At 42.8% G+C, this 15,436-nt stretch overlaps 1 protein-coding gene across 1 annotated transcript; it reads left to right on the top strand.

Annotated features, from left to right (window-relative positions):
* Window positions 1-9,324: 9,324 nt before the first annotated feature.
* Window positions 9,325-14,679, top strand: LOC135560349 (zinc finger protein 501-like). The gene is made up of 2 exons (XM_065002235.1): window positions 9,325-9,430; window positions 13,024-14,679. The coding sequence occupies exons 1-2, from the start codon at window positions 9,343-9,345 to the stop codon at window positions 14,160-14,162; spliced, it is 1,227 nt and encodes a 408-aa protein (XP_064858307.1). The 5' UTR covers window positions 9,325-9,342; the 3' UTR covers window positions 14,163-14,679.
* The last annotated feature ends 757 nt before the right edge of the window (window positions 14,680-15,436 follow it).

The following is a 15,436-nucleotide window of genomic DNA, read 5'->3' as shown; positions in this document are numbered from 1 at the left end:
GCTTTGATGAATGAGCCTTCTGATTCAGTTAATGATGGAGCAGAGTTTGCCTTTTTTCCCAACATTTTATGTACGGTTCTCAAAACCTTTTTACTATCATTCTTTGTCATTTGTCTTTGTCGTTTTTCTTCTTTTTATTCAGTTTAGTCACATGATTTCTCAATTTGCAGGACCTTTGCCAATCGGTTGTACAGCCAGACTTATTTGCCATTCCTTTTGCCTCATCCTTCTCAACCATGCCATTTTTCAATTCCTCAACATTCCACTGGGATTTAACAGCTTTTACAGTTCTTTTCAGAATGGGTGCATGCTTATTAGTAACTGGAATAAGCAATTTCATAAATGCGTCCAAGTGTCTGGTTGCTCCTCATTACACACCACAGAGCAGCAAATATTTTTTACATAATCAACATATTAATCACCCGTTTTTAATAAATAATTGCGACACACAAATGACTTGAGGGAACCAGAGATCAAAATAGCCCAAGCATAAGAAAAAAAAACTCTTCCTCCTCCTGCTGCTGCTGGCCTTAAATTCTGACGTTATGCTCCTGAAGTTTTCAGTAATAGACTACAACAGCAGTCGGCAACCTTTTCCATTTGGAGTGCAAATTTATCTGACCATTTCTACTGATCTGGTGCCAGTTATGATTTTCATATTCACATTTTACTGGAACAATTTAATTTATAATCGTATCTCAAAATCATTGTCTGTGACTAATCTATATTCTATATAAATAGAAATAAACATTATTTAGATTTATATAATGTTTTATTGCCATTGCCAACTATGTAAAAATAGCCTACCTAAAGCCAACAAATAAAAACATCTAGAAAATATCCAGATAAAAATAAATCACATTGGCTGAGCATGGCCTGTCTACATAGTTGATACACTGTTTAAAGTTCTATCACCTAGGTCTGTCTGAAACAACATGATAGCAACATTGTATAAAATATTCTGGGCTCTCAGTTTCCCGCACCAGTGAGTTTGGGACAGACACAGCTGTAGGCTATTTGTGAAAGGGATAAGAAGTAATCAGGTATTGTATGACATTTCCGCTGGATCAGAGCATTACATTTTTTCCCTTTCATGTCGAGTGGTTATCAAGAGTGAGAGCTGGAAATATTTTACTCTAATCAATAGTTCTTTAAAGTATTTGTAAGACTTTGTTTACTTGCTGTTTGAGGTGAAGAAAATTACTTTGAGAAGCTCCACAAATCATTAGTGGTGGTGCGTTAATACTATCAGACATCCCCAAATAGGTGCATCGCTCTCTGCATCGCTCTCTGCCCTCTGTTTGTTAAAATGCAATTTGGTTGCAGAAACTCCTCCATGCTAATACGGAAACTGCTAGTTATACCTTAGACCTACTGTAGGACCCATAACTTCACCTAACAACAACATAGACTTATATATTGGAGACCAAAAGTTGTCTGGCACACTGCTTAGGATTTCAACAACTTTAAAAACGTATTTCTTGCATACAATCATCGATGTTACCACTAATGGGAAAACAAGACAAAATATGACTGTTGTTCACTTGACTGTCTTAAGACGAATGTCAAATAATTCACATTCATTCCAGACATCATTGTTTGAACAACATAATGGCTACGCTGTTGGCATCACCTTTTTACAGTGTATTTTTGCTGTTGTGGGCCTTAAACCACCTGTCTGACTTTTTGTTCACACAGGAGAGAGACCTGACTATCGTGGATCCTCTGGGGGGCCTCAACAACCTCATGATGGTGACAGGGCAGAGAAGAGTCTCTCCAAATCAAAACACCTCAAGAAACACCAGCAGAGACCCACAGGGAAGAAATCTCATTGCTGCTCTGACTGTGGGAAAGGTTGCAAATCTTCATCAGAACTTAAAATACACCAGAGAACACACACAGGAGAGAAACCTTATAGCTGTGATCAATGTGGGAGGAGTTTTGTTCAAGCTAGCCATCTGACTAAACACCAGAGAACACACACAGGAGAGAAACCTCTGATCAATGTGGGAGGAGTTTTACTACATCTAGCATTCTGACAGAACACCAGAGAACACACACAGGAGAAAACCTTATAGCTGTGATCAATGTGGGAGGAGTTTTGTTCATCTAGCCATCTGACTCAACACCAGAGAACACACACAGGAGAAAACCTTATAGATGTTTTACTACATCTAGCATTCTGACAGTACACCAGAGAACACACACAGGAGAGAAACCTTATAGCTGTGATCAATGTGGGAGGAGTTTTACTACATCTAGCCATCTGACTCACCAGTTTTCACACAGGAGAGAAACCTTATAGCTGTGATCAATGTACATTTTACTAGCAGTCTGACTCACACCAGAGAACACACACAGGAGAGAAGCCTTATAGCTGTGTGATCAATGTGGGAGGAGTTTTTCAATCTAGCCATCTGACTCAACACCAGAGAACACACACAGGAGAGAAACCTTATAGCTGTGATCAATGTGGGAAGAGTTTTACTACATCTAGCCAGCTGACAATGTCTGACCAGAGAACACACACAGGAGAGAAACCTTATAGCTGTGATCAATGTGAGGAAGAGATACTCAACACCAGAGAACATAAAATGATCTCTGATCAAACATCAGAGAACACACACATTATATGAAATGTGGGAGGAGTTGTTTAGCCATCTGATAACACTGAAATAATGTGTGATCAATGTGGGAGGAGTTTTGTAATCTAATCTGACTTTAACCAGAGAACACACACAGGAGAGAAGCCTTATAGCTGTGATCAATGTGAGAAGAGTTTTCCTACATCTAGCCAGCTGACTTCACAATGTTATAGCTGTGATCAATGTTTTTAACATTGTAGTTTAGCTGTGATCAATGTGGGAGTAGTTTTACTAATGAGAACACACACAGGAGAGAAACCTTTAGTGTGATCAATGTGACAAGAGATACTCTGTTTCTGAAAACATTGTAGTACATACATGAAGAAGTTGTTTTGAATCACTGAAATGTCACAATGTAAAATGTTTTAACATTGTAGTAGGAGTATTTTAATGATGTCACAATGTAGAATGTTTTAACATTGTAGTAGGAGTATTTTAATGATGTCACAATGTAGAATGTTTTAACATTGTAGTAGGAGTATTTTAATGATGTTCTACCTTATCGTTTACCCTGTTCAATTGATTGCAGCATGATATGGATATTAACCTCAGGGGGAAATCCAGGCTCTGAATTGAAAGAGTATTATTAAACAAAAAGTGACTAACAAAAAAAAGAGCTGTGTTCCACTTCCTGTGTTGGTGACCCACTTTAATCAACATGCAGCACTTCAAAATGTAGTGAGCTGTTTTCTTCAAGTGGAAGAAAAATGCATGTAATATGATAATTGTTGCAGATGTTTGTGTATATATACACACATGAAAGCAGTATAATAAATTGGTCTATAATCAATTTTATTAACAATCTGACATCACTCCAGTATTTCTTGACAACATTTAAATTCTAATTGTCTTTATTCCCATACTGGGCAGTCAAAAATGTTTGCGTTTAGTCAGTGAGTTGCCATGGATCACAATTTATTTTGACTGCACGTTTTTCCTGTATTGGAGATTTAGTTTTGTTTGGGCTCGTTCCAAGGGGATGAGAGTTCTAGAAGCTAGTGAGTTTTAGGATTCTATAGAAAGAAAAATGAGAAAAGATACGATTGTTTATTATTTAGAAATAACTGTTTGTTTTTTTCTTTTTAATTGTTGATAGCCAGTAGACACTGTTTATATTGGAGAAGGTGAAGCATTGTAGTTGATTATAATGTAAAATGGGAGTTGTTTTCTGGTGGTGAGCAAACTTGTCCAACACAAATATAGGATAGTGGTGGTGGAATGACAGATTTGTTATTGTTTGAACTGCAGATTGCTGGGTTGTGTGTTTTTTTAAACAGCAACAAAATGGCTGCCCAGAGGCTTGGTTTGGTTAACTGCTGAGGGATGGGGGAAGGAGAAGTGTTTCCACTCACATTCTTAGAGAAGGCTATTGTAGCAACCGTAACCCAACACCCAGCGACCTCATCAAGAAGTTCAGAAATCTTGGCGTAACAGTTAAAAGGTGTTGGCTTGGCAGTTGCTGGACCCAGGTTTGAGTTCAGCTCAGGGCCTCTCCCTGAATTCACTACACTATGAATACAAGGACTGGCCATCCATGAGGTCAAAATTATTGTTTTAAACAGATTTTGAGGCTACATAGTATGTTCTATAATTGCCAGTGTAGATTTCCTGTGAGGGCAAATTATTAGAGCTGTTGATAAGTCATTGTCAGCCATTTTTTTCATGCCCTTACATTAAAGGCAAGACATACCTAGATTCAATTACATTCATGAATTGGTTTGAAACCTTTGTTTTGGTGCCTTGACGGATTTGTAAAATATGGTTTGTCAATGAATCACTATTTTTTAAAATTATTTAAATGTAACCTTTATTTAACTAGGCAAATCAGTTAAGAACAAAATCTTATTTACAATGACTGCGTACCCTGGACGACGCTGGGCCAATTGTGCGCCGCCCTATGGGACTCCCAATCACGGCTGGTTATGATACAGCCTGGATTTGATCCACGGTCAACCAAGAGTCATCTGTAATTTCTATCAATCGCCCCACTTGTTTTTATAAAATCTATATGTACTGAACATATGATGCTTTAAGCACGCTGTTTGATTAAATAAATAAGACACACTAGTGACTAGAGGGAGGCAGTCGTCAATATAATCTGACTAGGAGGGAGCCGGTCATCAACACAACCTGACTAGGAGGGAGCCGGTCATCAACACAACCTGACTAGGAGGGAGCCGGTCATCACACAACCTGACTAGGAGGGGCCGGTCGAGCCTGACTGACTAGGAGGGAGCCGGTCGTCGACACAACCTGACTAGGAGGGAGCCGGAGCGATCGACACAAACCTGACCAGAAGGGAGCCGGGAGGGATGAAGAGTCGACACAACCTGACACACAACCTGAAGGAGGGAGCCGGTTTTTATTTATTTATTTTTTATTTTTATTTTACTCGGCAAGGCAGTTAAGAACACATTCTATTTTCAATGATGGCTTAGGAACAGTGGGTTAACTGCCTTGTTCAGGGGCAGAACGAACGATTTGTACCTTGTCAGCTCGGGAGACCGATCTTGCAACCTAAGGGTTTAGTATCCTGTTACCCTCTTCCTGTCAAACCAGAAGATGTAAGCATTGCAGAGGAGGATTGTCCAAAGTGGGGTATATATGTGTGGCATGCTGTCCGGTCCTCTGGCAGTCTCTATGGGGTGCCACAGGGTTCAATTCTCGGGCCGACTCTTTTCTCTGTATATATCAATGATGTTGCTCTTGCTGCCTGGGCGATTCCCTGATCCACCTCTACGCAGACGACACCATTCTATATACTTCAATGTTAAAAGGAGGGCGGTTTTTTGTTATTTAGAGGGTGTGGGGTTTGATTTCTGTTTTTTACAGGAGGTTCACCTGAGGGATGGTGGGGATGTGTGTAGATTTAAGAGGGAGTGGGATAAGGGGGAATCTTTTTGGGGCATAGGAGGGGTGCACTCAACAGGAGTAGGGATTTTGTGTGGGCATAGAGAGGTTAAAATAGAGAACACTTTTGTAATAATGCAGGGTAGAGTTTTGGGGATAGATGTTAAGTTTAGAGAAGCTAGATATAGGTTAATTGGGGTGTATGGGCCACAGGTGGCGGCAGACAGGAGGGAGATGGTGGACTGTCTGGCGCCCCTGTGTGTTACAAACAGGCACTTGGTGATAGGAGGAGACTTTAATATAGATTTAGGGGTAGGCGGTGATAGCAGTGCAGGTGCCATCTCTGGGCTAATGGCTTGCCATGGTCTGGTTGATGGTGGCCTGCACACTACTCCGGCAATGGTCGATCCTACATGGCGCAACTCCAGGGGGTTGCGCGGAGGCTCGACTACATTTTTGTATCCAGGTCTTTGGGTCAGTTGTCTGGGCGGCTGTTGCCTGTTTTCTTCACGGATCACGACGGGGTGTTCCTGCAGGTGGGGTCGCCAGTCTGCCTCTTCGGTAGGGGTACTGGAAGTTAGATCGGGATATACTGGAGGAGCAGGCTTTCGTTGACGCATTTTTTGTTTCTTTCGGAGGCTTGACGGCCTCCGGTCTATGTGCGAGGGGTGTTAGAGTGGTGGGATTTAGTTAAGGGGAGGATAAGGGCTTTTATAATAGGATATTGTAGAAGGAAAAAAAGGGAGGAAAGGAGGGAGGTGGATCGTATCCAAAGGTTAATTGAACTCGAGTACGAGGCAGGCAACCTCGGCGGGTCGATTGACTGGGAGAGATTCGCAGCCCTAAAGGCGCAGCTCAGGGAGCTGCGGGAGCAGAAGGCTCGAGCTTTCCTGGAGCGTGCGCATAGTGGCTTTCTAGAACATAATGAGACTTGTTCCGCGATGTTCTTTAAGTCGGTTAGGGCCAGGCAGAGTAGGAAGGTAATGCATGGAGTTAGGGAAGAAAATGGTAGTATAGTAAGTAAACCAGAGGAAATGGTCAGGGTGACAACTGATCATTTCCAAGGTTTATTTAAGGAAAGGGAAATAGATGTAGAGCAGGGAAATGTGTTTTTAGAACACTTGTCCCGGCGGTTGCCAGAGGACATTAGAGACGTGATGGAGGCCCAGATCTCACTAGAAGAGGTTGAGAGCGCTCTTAGGAGGATGGGAAAAGGGAAGGTGCCTGGGATGGATGGGCTGCCGGCTGAGTTTTACCTCAAGTTTTGGGGTATACTTGGACCAGTGGTTCTCGAAGTCTTGAAGGCCATCCTTGAGACGGGGGTCCCGGGGGGATCAATGGCTGTTGGTGTGCTGTCACTTCTTTATAAGAAGGGGGAAGCAACTGACCTTGGCAACTGGCGGCCATTGACCATGCTGTGCGTAGATTACAAGATTCTTGCAAAGGTTTTAGCAGACCGGTTGCGCACAGCCCTTCCCTACGTCGTCCACGAGGATCAGACGTGCGGGGTAGAGGGCCGCTCTATAAGATGGAACCTACAGTTGATCAGGGATTCCATCGCTTGGGTCGAAGATAGAGGGCTGCCTTTAATGGTAGCAGCGCTAGATCAGGCGAAAGCTTTTGATCGCGTGAATAGATCTTTTCTATTCAGGGTGTTAGGTAGATTAGGATTTGGGGAGAAGTTTATAGGATGGATCCGTACTTTATATGTTGGAGCGGGGTGTCGAGTTAGTGTAAATAGTCACTTAGGTGACGTTTTTGACCTCTCGTCTGGGGTCAGGCAGGGATGCCCACTCTCGGCTCTCCTCTTCATACTGTACATGGAGCCTCTGGGGGCTGCCATTAGGGCAGACACAGGGGTGGAAGGCTTGTTGATCCCTGGAAGTGGTGGGCTGCGTGTTAAGATGACGCAGTACGCCGACGACACTTCCTTGCTGTTGTGCAAGGACTCGTGCCTGACAAGGTCCCTTGCCATCTTTGGGGATTTCACCCGAGCGTCGGGAGCAGTTCTGAACCATGCAAAGTCTTCCGTCAAGTTTTTCGGAAGATGGCGCGGTAGAACGGATGTGCCTGGGGGGGTTATCTCTCTGTGTAGGGGCCCAGAGGATTCTCGGGGTTCATTTTGAGACCTCCGGCTCAGCGACGCTAAACTGGAACATGCGTATCGCAGTGGTACAGAGGAAGCTAGCAATGTGGAAGGCTAGGTATTTGTCTTTTATGGGCAAAGTCCTGGTCCTAAAGGTGGATGTGTTGCCGTCTCTTTTGTATTTGGCGTACATCTACCCATTGCCGGCTTGTCTGAGGAGGCCTCTAGTGAGGCTTGTGTTTCAGTTTATGTGGAGTGGCAGGTGCGAGTGGGTCGCCAGGGCACGCATGATCTGTCCCATCGGGGAGGGAGGTAGGGGGGTACCACATTTCCCCCTCAAGCTGGACTCAATTTTTGTTTCTTTCTTGTTAGCGGAGCTTGCTCAGCCAGTGATACACCCGTCCGGTTACCTCCTGCGGGTGTTCTTCTCGTACCAGGCGAGAAGCGTAATGGTGTGGTCTAACGCGGGTCCTTTGGCGGAACAGCTGCCGTGGCACTTTGGCCATGCGGCCAAGTTGCTGCGTGCGCACCCCGAGGTTGAAGTTGCCCGAGTAGGTTTAGATCACAGGCACCTGTACGAGGAGGTCAGGCAGGCAGGGAGTCCTGCGCCTGTAGCGGGCATCTCGTCAGTGGTCTGGGAGGGAGTGCAGGCGCGGGGCCTGGACAACAGGCTCAAGGACCTGAATTGGTTGAGCCTTCATAAGCGCTTGCCGGTACGTTCCATCTTGTACCGGTATAGTTTGGTGCAATCCCCCACCTGTCCAAGATCATCTTGTGGCAGGGAGGAGACTGTGCGCCATGTCTTTTGGGACTGTGCCTTTGCCGGAGTAGTATGGGCTAGGGCACGGGTGATGCTAGGTATGGTTAGGAGTGATTTTGTTTTGACATGGGCTAGGCTAGAGAGAGGCGTAGGGAGAGCAAAGGGAACGGATAGGGACAGGTTTCTGCTCTGGCTTCTCATGAGTCTCTTTAAAAAGGGACTGTGGGAAGCCAGGCAGAATTTAGTCAAGACAGGGAGAGATTGGGGGGTGGAAGGGATAGTGAGAAGGGTGGAAGGTGATTTGAGGGGGAAGATGAAGAGGGAGGAGAGGAAGTGGGGGAAGCATGCGGCACGGGAGAGGTGGAAAGGGGGTTTAGGGCTGGGAGTGTTAGAGTGAGTTTGGTAAGGGGATAGATTAGGGAAGGGGAGATAGGGAAAGGGTTAGGTATTGGTTAGGTATGACGGGGAGGGACGATGCTCCCTGAGGTTTGTTTTTGTTTGGTGTTTAGTGATTTGGTTTTGTAAATATAAGTAAGTAATTAAGAATGAATGAGAGATATGATTTTGTAAAGTGTGATGATTGTAAATAAATTATTTTAACCACTTCCTGGTTTAATTTGCCAATATGATTTAAACATACTTATGTGGAAACAACTAGATACCCCATTTAATTTAGTATTTACGTTGTAAGTCAATATGCTGGCTGGTTAAGTTAGCACTAGTCTAGTCGCTAATGCTAATTAGCTATTATCCACGACCATGAGTTCACTAAGCTTCTCTCCTCCTGTTAAAGAAGAGGAGGTCTGCTGGACGGCGAAAGAAGCTCTCGTGAAAGAGGAGGAGACTGTTACAATACAAAAACAAGTAGAGGCTGTTACTGTGAAAGAAGAAGAGAAAGACGCCTTCATAGTGAAATAGGAGATGTTACTGTGAAAGAAGAGGAGGAATATTCGGTTTTTGGAGTGGAGGATGAAGTGAAAGAAGATGAAGAGGTTTTTGGAATGAAGGATGAAGAGGGGGAGATCACTGTCACATTAGAGGAGGACGAAGAAGAGAAGACTGGAGATCTGATTAACACCAGTAAATACAGTGAGTATTATCTTATAAAACAGGGACATTGATCTGATTAACACCAGTAAATACAGTGAGTATTATCTTATAAAACAGGGACATTGATCTGATTAACACCAGTAAATACAGTGAGTACTGTCTTATAAAACAGGGACATTGATCTGATTAACACCAGTAAATACAGTGAGTATTATCTTGTAAAACAGGGACATTGATCTGATTAACACCAGTAAATACAGTGAGTATTATCTTATAAAACAGGGACATTGATCTGATTAACACCAGTAAATACAGTGAGTATTATCTTGTAAAACAGGGGCACAAACTCTGCAGTTGTTGAACTAATGTGTGACTTTTAAAAGGGCGTTCTACTCTTGAATATGTTTTTGTACTGTAGGAATTGTTCATGACGTCCTCCAGTGATTTTTTACTTTTCCTATTGAAAAGTGATATATAAATACAGTAAAGTATAAACACACTAAAGGGAAACAAAATGTTAAATGTTTTGAGCAAAATAGTGTTTTTTTTAGACAACTGGAAACTAGAAGGAGTGAGTGATGTCATAGTAAGGTATTTAAGGAGTTGACTTGATGGGAAGTCGTGATGTCATCCAATAGGCGACTGATATTCATGTGAAATTCATTATTCTTTTTAAAATCCTTCCTTTTCTCTCAAGTCGGTTTTTGATCTAGAAAGCCATTTTCAAGTCTTACCAGAGACTTTCAATACGATTTAAGTCCAAACTGTAACTAGGCCACCCAGGAACATTCAATGTCATCTTGGTAAGCTCCTCCAGTGTAGATTTGGCCTTGTGGTTTAGGTTATTGTCCTGTTAGTACATTTTTTGGGAGTCAGATCTCTGAAATGCACTCTACCTACGTAACATTTAGTGTCTCCTTATATTACGCTGGGAAAACAGTTTTCATGGGCACAGAAATTATAAATCATTTGAGTTTGCAAAATCCAGTGGTTCTAACCGAGAGTCACCTTAACTTTATTGACAACACCCAAATGGATACTGTCATTAACGCGGTTCTTCAATAATTACACATCATTCTTAATACTGTAGCTGTTTAGTTACAGTCACATGTACAACTATCATCAGCTGATCCAGGAAATAATTGTCTGAATTCCAGTCAAATGACAAACATCACGACATGCAACAACAACCAAAGTGCTTCTTCATTCATTACTCTGGTAAAGACAGTTATGCCGTGCTCCATGTTGGATCCAACATCCCTAACAAATTCATGTTTGTAATGTGTTATTGTCTGCTTGATTTACAGTCGGGTCTCGTTAGTCTTTTTGGACACGGAGATACTTAGCTCATAATGGGTAGAGAACTGTTCCTTGATGGATAGGCTATTATACAACACACAGAGCTATTTTCCTTTATTCAGGACATTTAGAATGACAACACATTACAGAGAAGCCTAGTGGGATTATTCACAAAATTATCTGGTTATGAAATGTCATGACAAAGACATTTTAGTTTCCATGTTTCACCTGAAATATTAAATTATTTATAGTCCTAGGTCTATGTTGTTGTTACGTGAAGTTATGGGTCCTACAGTAGGTCTCAGAGTGTTTTGTGCGTAAAAGACAAATGTGGCCATTGTTTCTCTCTTTCCTACTAAGAAGCCACCTGTCCCGGTTGATATATTATCGAATAGATATTTGAAAAACAACTTGAGGATTGATTATAAACAACGTTTGCCATGTTCCTGTTGCTATTATGGAGCTAATTTTGAATATTTTTCGGTGAAGCAATTTCTGGTCGAATTCTCAGGCAAACGTGAAGAACTAACGGAGTTATTTCAGCTCCAAAAATATTTTTGGAAAAAAAGAACATTTGCTATCTAACTGGGAGTCTCGTGAGTGAAAACATCCAAAGCTCATCAAAGGTAAACAATTTAATTTGATTGCTTTTCTGATTTGCGTGACCAGATTGCCTGCTGCTAACTAGGCATAATGCTATGCTAGGCTATCGATAAACTTACACAAATGCTTTTCTTGCTGGCTGTAAAGCATATTTTCAAAATCTGAGATGACAGGGTGATTAACAAAAGGCTAAGCTGTGTTTGAATATATTTCACTTGTGATTTCATGAATATGAATATTTTCTAGTAAGATTTTTTGTCCGTTGCGATATGCTACTTAGTGTCAGTTCATGACAATTCTCCCGGATCCGGGATGGGTAGATCCAAGAGTTAACAAACCTCCAAACAAGCTTCAATGCCATATAACACTCCTTCTGTGGCATTCAACTGCTCTTAAACACAAGTAAAACTAAATGCATGCTCTTTAACCGATCGCTGCCCGCACCCGCCCGCCTGACTAGCATCACTACTCTGGACGGTTCTGACTTACAATGGCTGGCCCTCGCTACATATTCGTCACCAAACCCACTGGCTCCAGGTCATCTATAAGTCTTTGCTAGGGAAAGCTCCCCCTTAACTCAGCTCACTGGTCACCATAGCAACACCCACCCATAGTACATGCTCCAGGAGGTATATCTCACTGGTCATCCCCAAAGCCAACACCTCTTTGGCCGCCTTTCCTTCCAGTTCTCTGCTGCCAAAGACTGGAACGAATTGCAAAAATCGCTGAAGTTGGAGACTTATATCTCCCTCACTAACTGTAAGCATCAGCTATCTGAGCAGCTTACCAATCGCTGCAGCTGTACACAGCCCATCTGTAAATAGCCCATCCAACTGCCTACCTCATCCCCATATTGTTTTTATTTACTTGTTTTGCTCTTTTGCACACCAGTATTTCTACTTGCACATCATCATCTGCTCATCTATCACTCCAGTGTTAATTTGTTAAATTGTAATTACTTCTCTACTGCGGCCTATTTATTGCCTTACCTCCTTACTCAATTTGCACACACTGTATATAGATTTTTCTATTGTGTTATTGACTGCATGTTTGTTTATTCCATGTGTAACTCTGTTGTTTTTTTGTCACACTGCTTTGCTTTATCTTGGCCAGGTCGCAGTTGTAAATGAGAACTTGTTCTCAACTGACCTACCTGGTTAAATAAAGGTGAAATAAAAAATAAAATCTTAACTTTCTTGACACCCAAATGGATACTGTCATTAACGCGGTTCTTCAATAATTACACATAATTCATAATACTGCAGCAAACATTATATTAAACAGGACATTCAAACGAGCCTTACAATTATAATCCAAAGTAGTGTGAAATGCTCTCATAAGCAACCTGGAAATGGAGGTTACTCCCCTGAGTTTTCCCCCATTCACATTCAGAATACATTGTGAAAAACTAAAATCTTTGCTCACCATTTTTGCTCCAGGCAAATATAGTACATCCATAACTATCGGTTTCCTCATTAGCAGGGAGGAGTTTCTGCAGTCACATTGCCCTCGTGCTGCAATTTTAGCCTACAATCATGGATGTTACTACTAATGTGAAAACAAGACAAAATTGGACTATTCTTGCTCGTTTTAAGACAGTTATAGATAGTTTTAACATTCATTACAGACGTCAATTGTTGTATAACATCATGGCTACGCTGTTGGCATCACCTTTGGATTACCGCTGTTGTGGGCCTTTAATCATCAGTCTGACTTTGTTGTTCACACAGGAGATATACTTGACTATCGTGGATCCTCTGGGGAGCCTCAACAACCTTGTGATGCTGAAGAGGCAGAGAATAGTCTCTCCAGATCAGAACACCTCAAGAAACACTTGCAGAGATCCACAGGGAGGAGAACTCACTGCTGCTCTGACTGTGGGAAGAGATTCACCTCATCAGGCATTAAAATTCATCAGAGAACACACACAGGAGAGAAACCTTATAGCTGTGGTGAATGTGAGAAGAGTTTTTCTGCCTCTAGCACTCTGACTGTACACCAGAGAACACACACAGGAGAGAAACCTTTTAGCTGTGGTCAATGTAGGAAGAGTTTTACTACATCCAGCACTCTGACTGAACACCAGAGAATACACACAGGAGAGAAACCTTATAGCTGTGGTCAATGTGGGAAGTGTTTTACTTCATCTGGCTCTCTGACTCAACACCAGAGAACACACACAGGACATAAACCTTATAGCTGTGGTGAATGTGGGAAGAGTTTTGGTGGATCTGGAGAGCTGACAGTGCACCAGAGAACACACACAGGAGAGAAACCTTATAGCTGTGGTCAATGTGGGAAGAGTTTTACTACATCTGGCCATCTGATTCGACACCAGAGAATACACACAGGAGAGAAACCTTATATCTGTGGTGAATGTGGGAAGAGTTTCACTACATCTAGCACTCTGACTGTACACCATAGAACACACACAGGAGAGAAACCTTTTAGCTGTGGTCAATGTAGGAAGAGTTTTTCTTCATCTAGCTCTCTGACTGAACACCAGAGAATACACACAGGAGAGAAACCTTATAGCTGTGGTCAATGTGGGAAGTGTTTTACTACATGTGGCTCTCTGACTCAACACCAGAGAATACACACAGGAGAGAAACCTTATAGCTGTAATCAATGTGGGAAGGGTTTTATTCGATCTGTCCACCTGACTCAACACCAGAGAACACACACAGGAGAGAAACCGTATAGCTGTAATCAATGTGGGAAGGGTTTTGGTCAATCTGGAGAGCTGACAGTGCACCAGAGAAAACACACAGGAGAGAAACCTTATAGCTGTGGTCAATGTGGGAAGAGATTTGCTTCATCTGGCTCTCTGACTCTTCACCAGAGAACACACAGGAGAGAAAGCTCATAGCTGTGACCAGAGATAATCTGATAAATTATCTCTGATCAAATATTAGAAAATACATACATGAAGTAGTTGTTTCATGATTTCAACGAATTAATGTCACAATGTAGAATGTTTTAACATTGTTTTAGGTTTATTTTAATAGTGTCACAATGTAGAATCCTAAACATTTGTCCCCTGTTCTATTGATTTCAACAAAATTTGGATATTAGCCTCAGGGGAAAAACTACACAGGCTCTGATATGTTTGTTTTCTTAAGGGGGAAGGTGTTCCAAGCTTTGGTTTTTCCATTTATGTTTTGAGGTTGGACTTTAGCACGTCTTGCTCGTTAGCAAGTAGGACGCACTGATTGGTGTCACCTCGTTAGTCAGTATGTGTTACACCTGTGCTGGCTTGTCCATCTCATTAGTGGGAAGGTGTTTCACCTGAGCTGGTCCATGTTCTATTTAAGTGTCTGGCCCAGTGCTCCAGTTGTCTTGATAGATGTGACAAATTAACACCTTTAGTTGCACTACTGTTTTGGCTTGCTGTTTATTCCTGTTTATAAGTTTGAGGTGGTGGGACGGGTGCGCCATCGTCCGTGAGGAGATGGCGCAAAGTACATATGGACCGTCGGTTCCGGGGATTGGACTGGCCAACATGGTGCGCTTTTCTTGGCGGGGAAAAGAGATGGAGCCTTGGGGGAGAGAAACCTTCGGGAGGAACATCCTAATGGGGCACCTAAAATTGAAGGTTAAAGATGTTCTATGCCTTCAGGGGAACCCAATGGAGAAGGGGTTTGATGTAACCCTATATTTGGAAGAAAAACACAATGAGATTATGAAGACGGTGACGGAAGGGAAAGAAGAAGGTCCCCTGTGTCATTACACGGTGACCAGCCTGGCAAGAAACAACTTCAGGGTGGTCACCGTAACCATGTACAATCCGCACGTGAAGGACGAAGAAGTGAGGGCCTTTCTGGGGAGGTACATGGACAATGTCTCCTCAGCGAGGTACCTCAGGGACTCCTGGGTTTCTGGAATGGGAAGAGAGGCTTCCAGGCGTTACTCAGGAGTCCCGAAGAGTGTGGATGGCTACCTCCATCCTCCGGCAATGTTCTCCCTGGGGGCTGACAGGGGAACCCTATACTATGCACGTCAGCCCCCGTTCTGCAGGCGTTGTATGGCCTACGGCCATACCCTGGCCTCGTGCAGTAACAAGAAATGTCGGTTTTGTGGGTCGGAAGAGCACGAGGCCAGGGAGTGTGACGAGCCCAAGGCTTGCCACGGGTGTGGCTCAAG

The sequence above is a fragment of the Oncorhynchus nerka genome, linkage group LG15 (assembly GCF_034236695.1).
Source record: "Oncorhynchus nerka isolate Pitt River linkage group LG15, Oner_Uvic_2.0, whole genome shotgun sequence".
NCBI classification, from domain to species: Eukaryota; Metazoa; Chordata; class Actinopteri; order Salmoniformes; family Salmonidae; genus Oncorhynchus; species Oncorhynchus nerka.
The sequence above is the reverse complement of the archived record's forward strand: the minus strand, read 5'-3'. Positions and strand labels throughout refer to the sequence as shown.

Excerpts from the sequence above, each read along its gene's own strand:
- LOC135560349 (XM_065002235.1), top strand. The coding sequence starts at position 9,343 with ATGAAGGATGAAGAGGGGGAGATCACTGTCACATTAGAGGAGGACGAA. Across the intron at positions 9,431-13,023 it reads GATTAACACCAGTAAATACA|GAGATATACTTGACTATCGT; the intron begins GTGAGTATTATC and ends TTGTTCACACAG.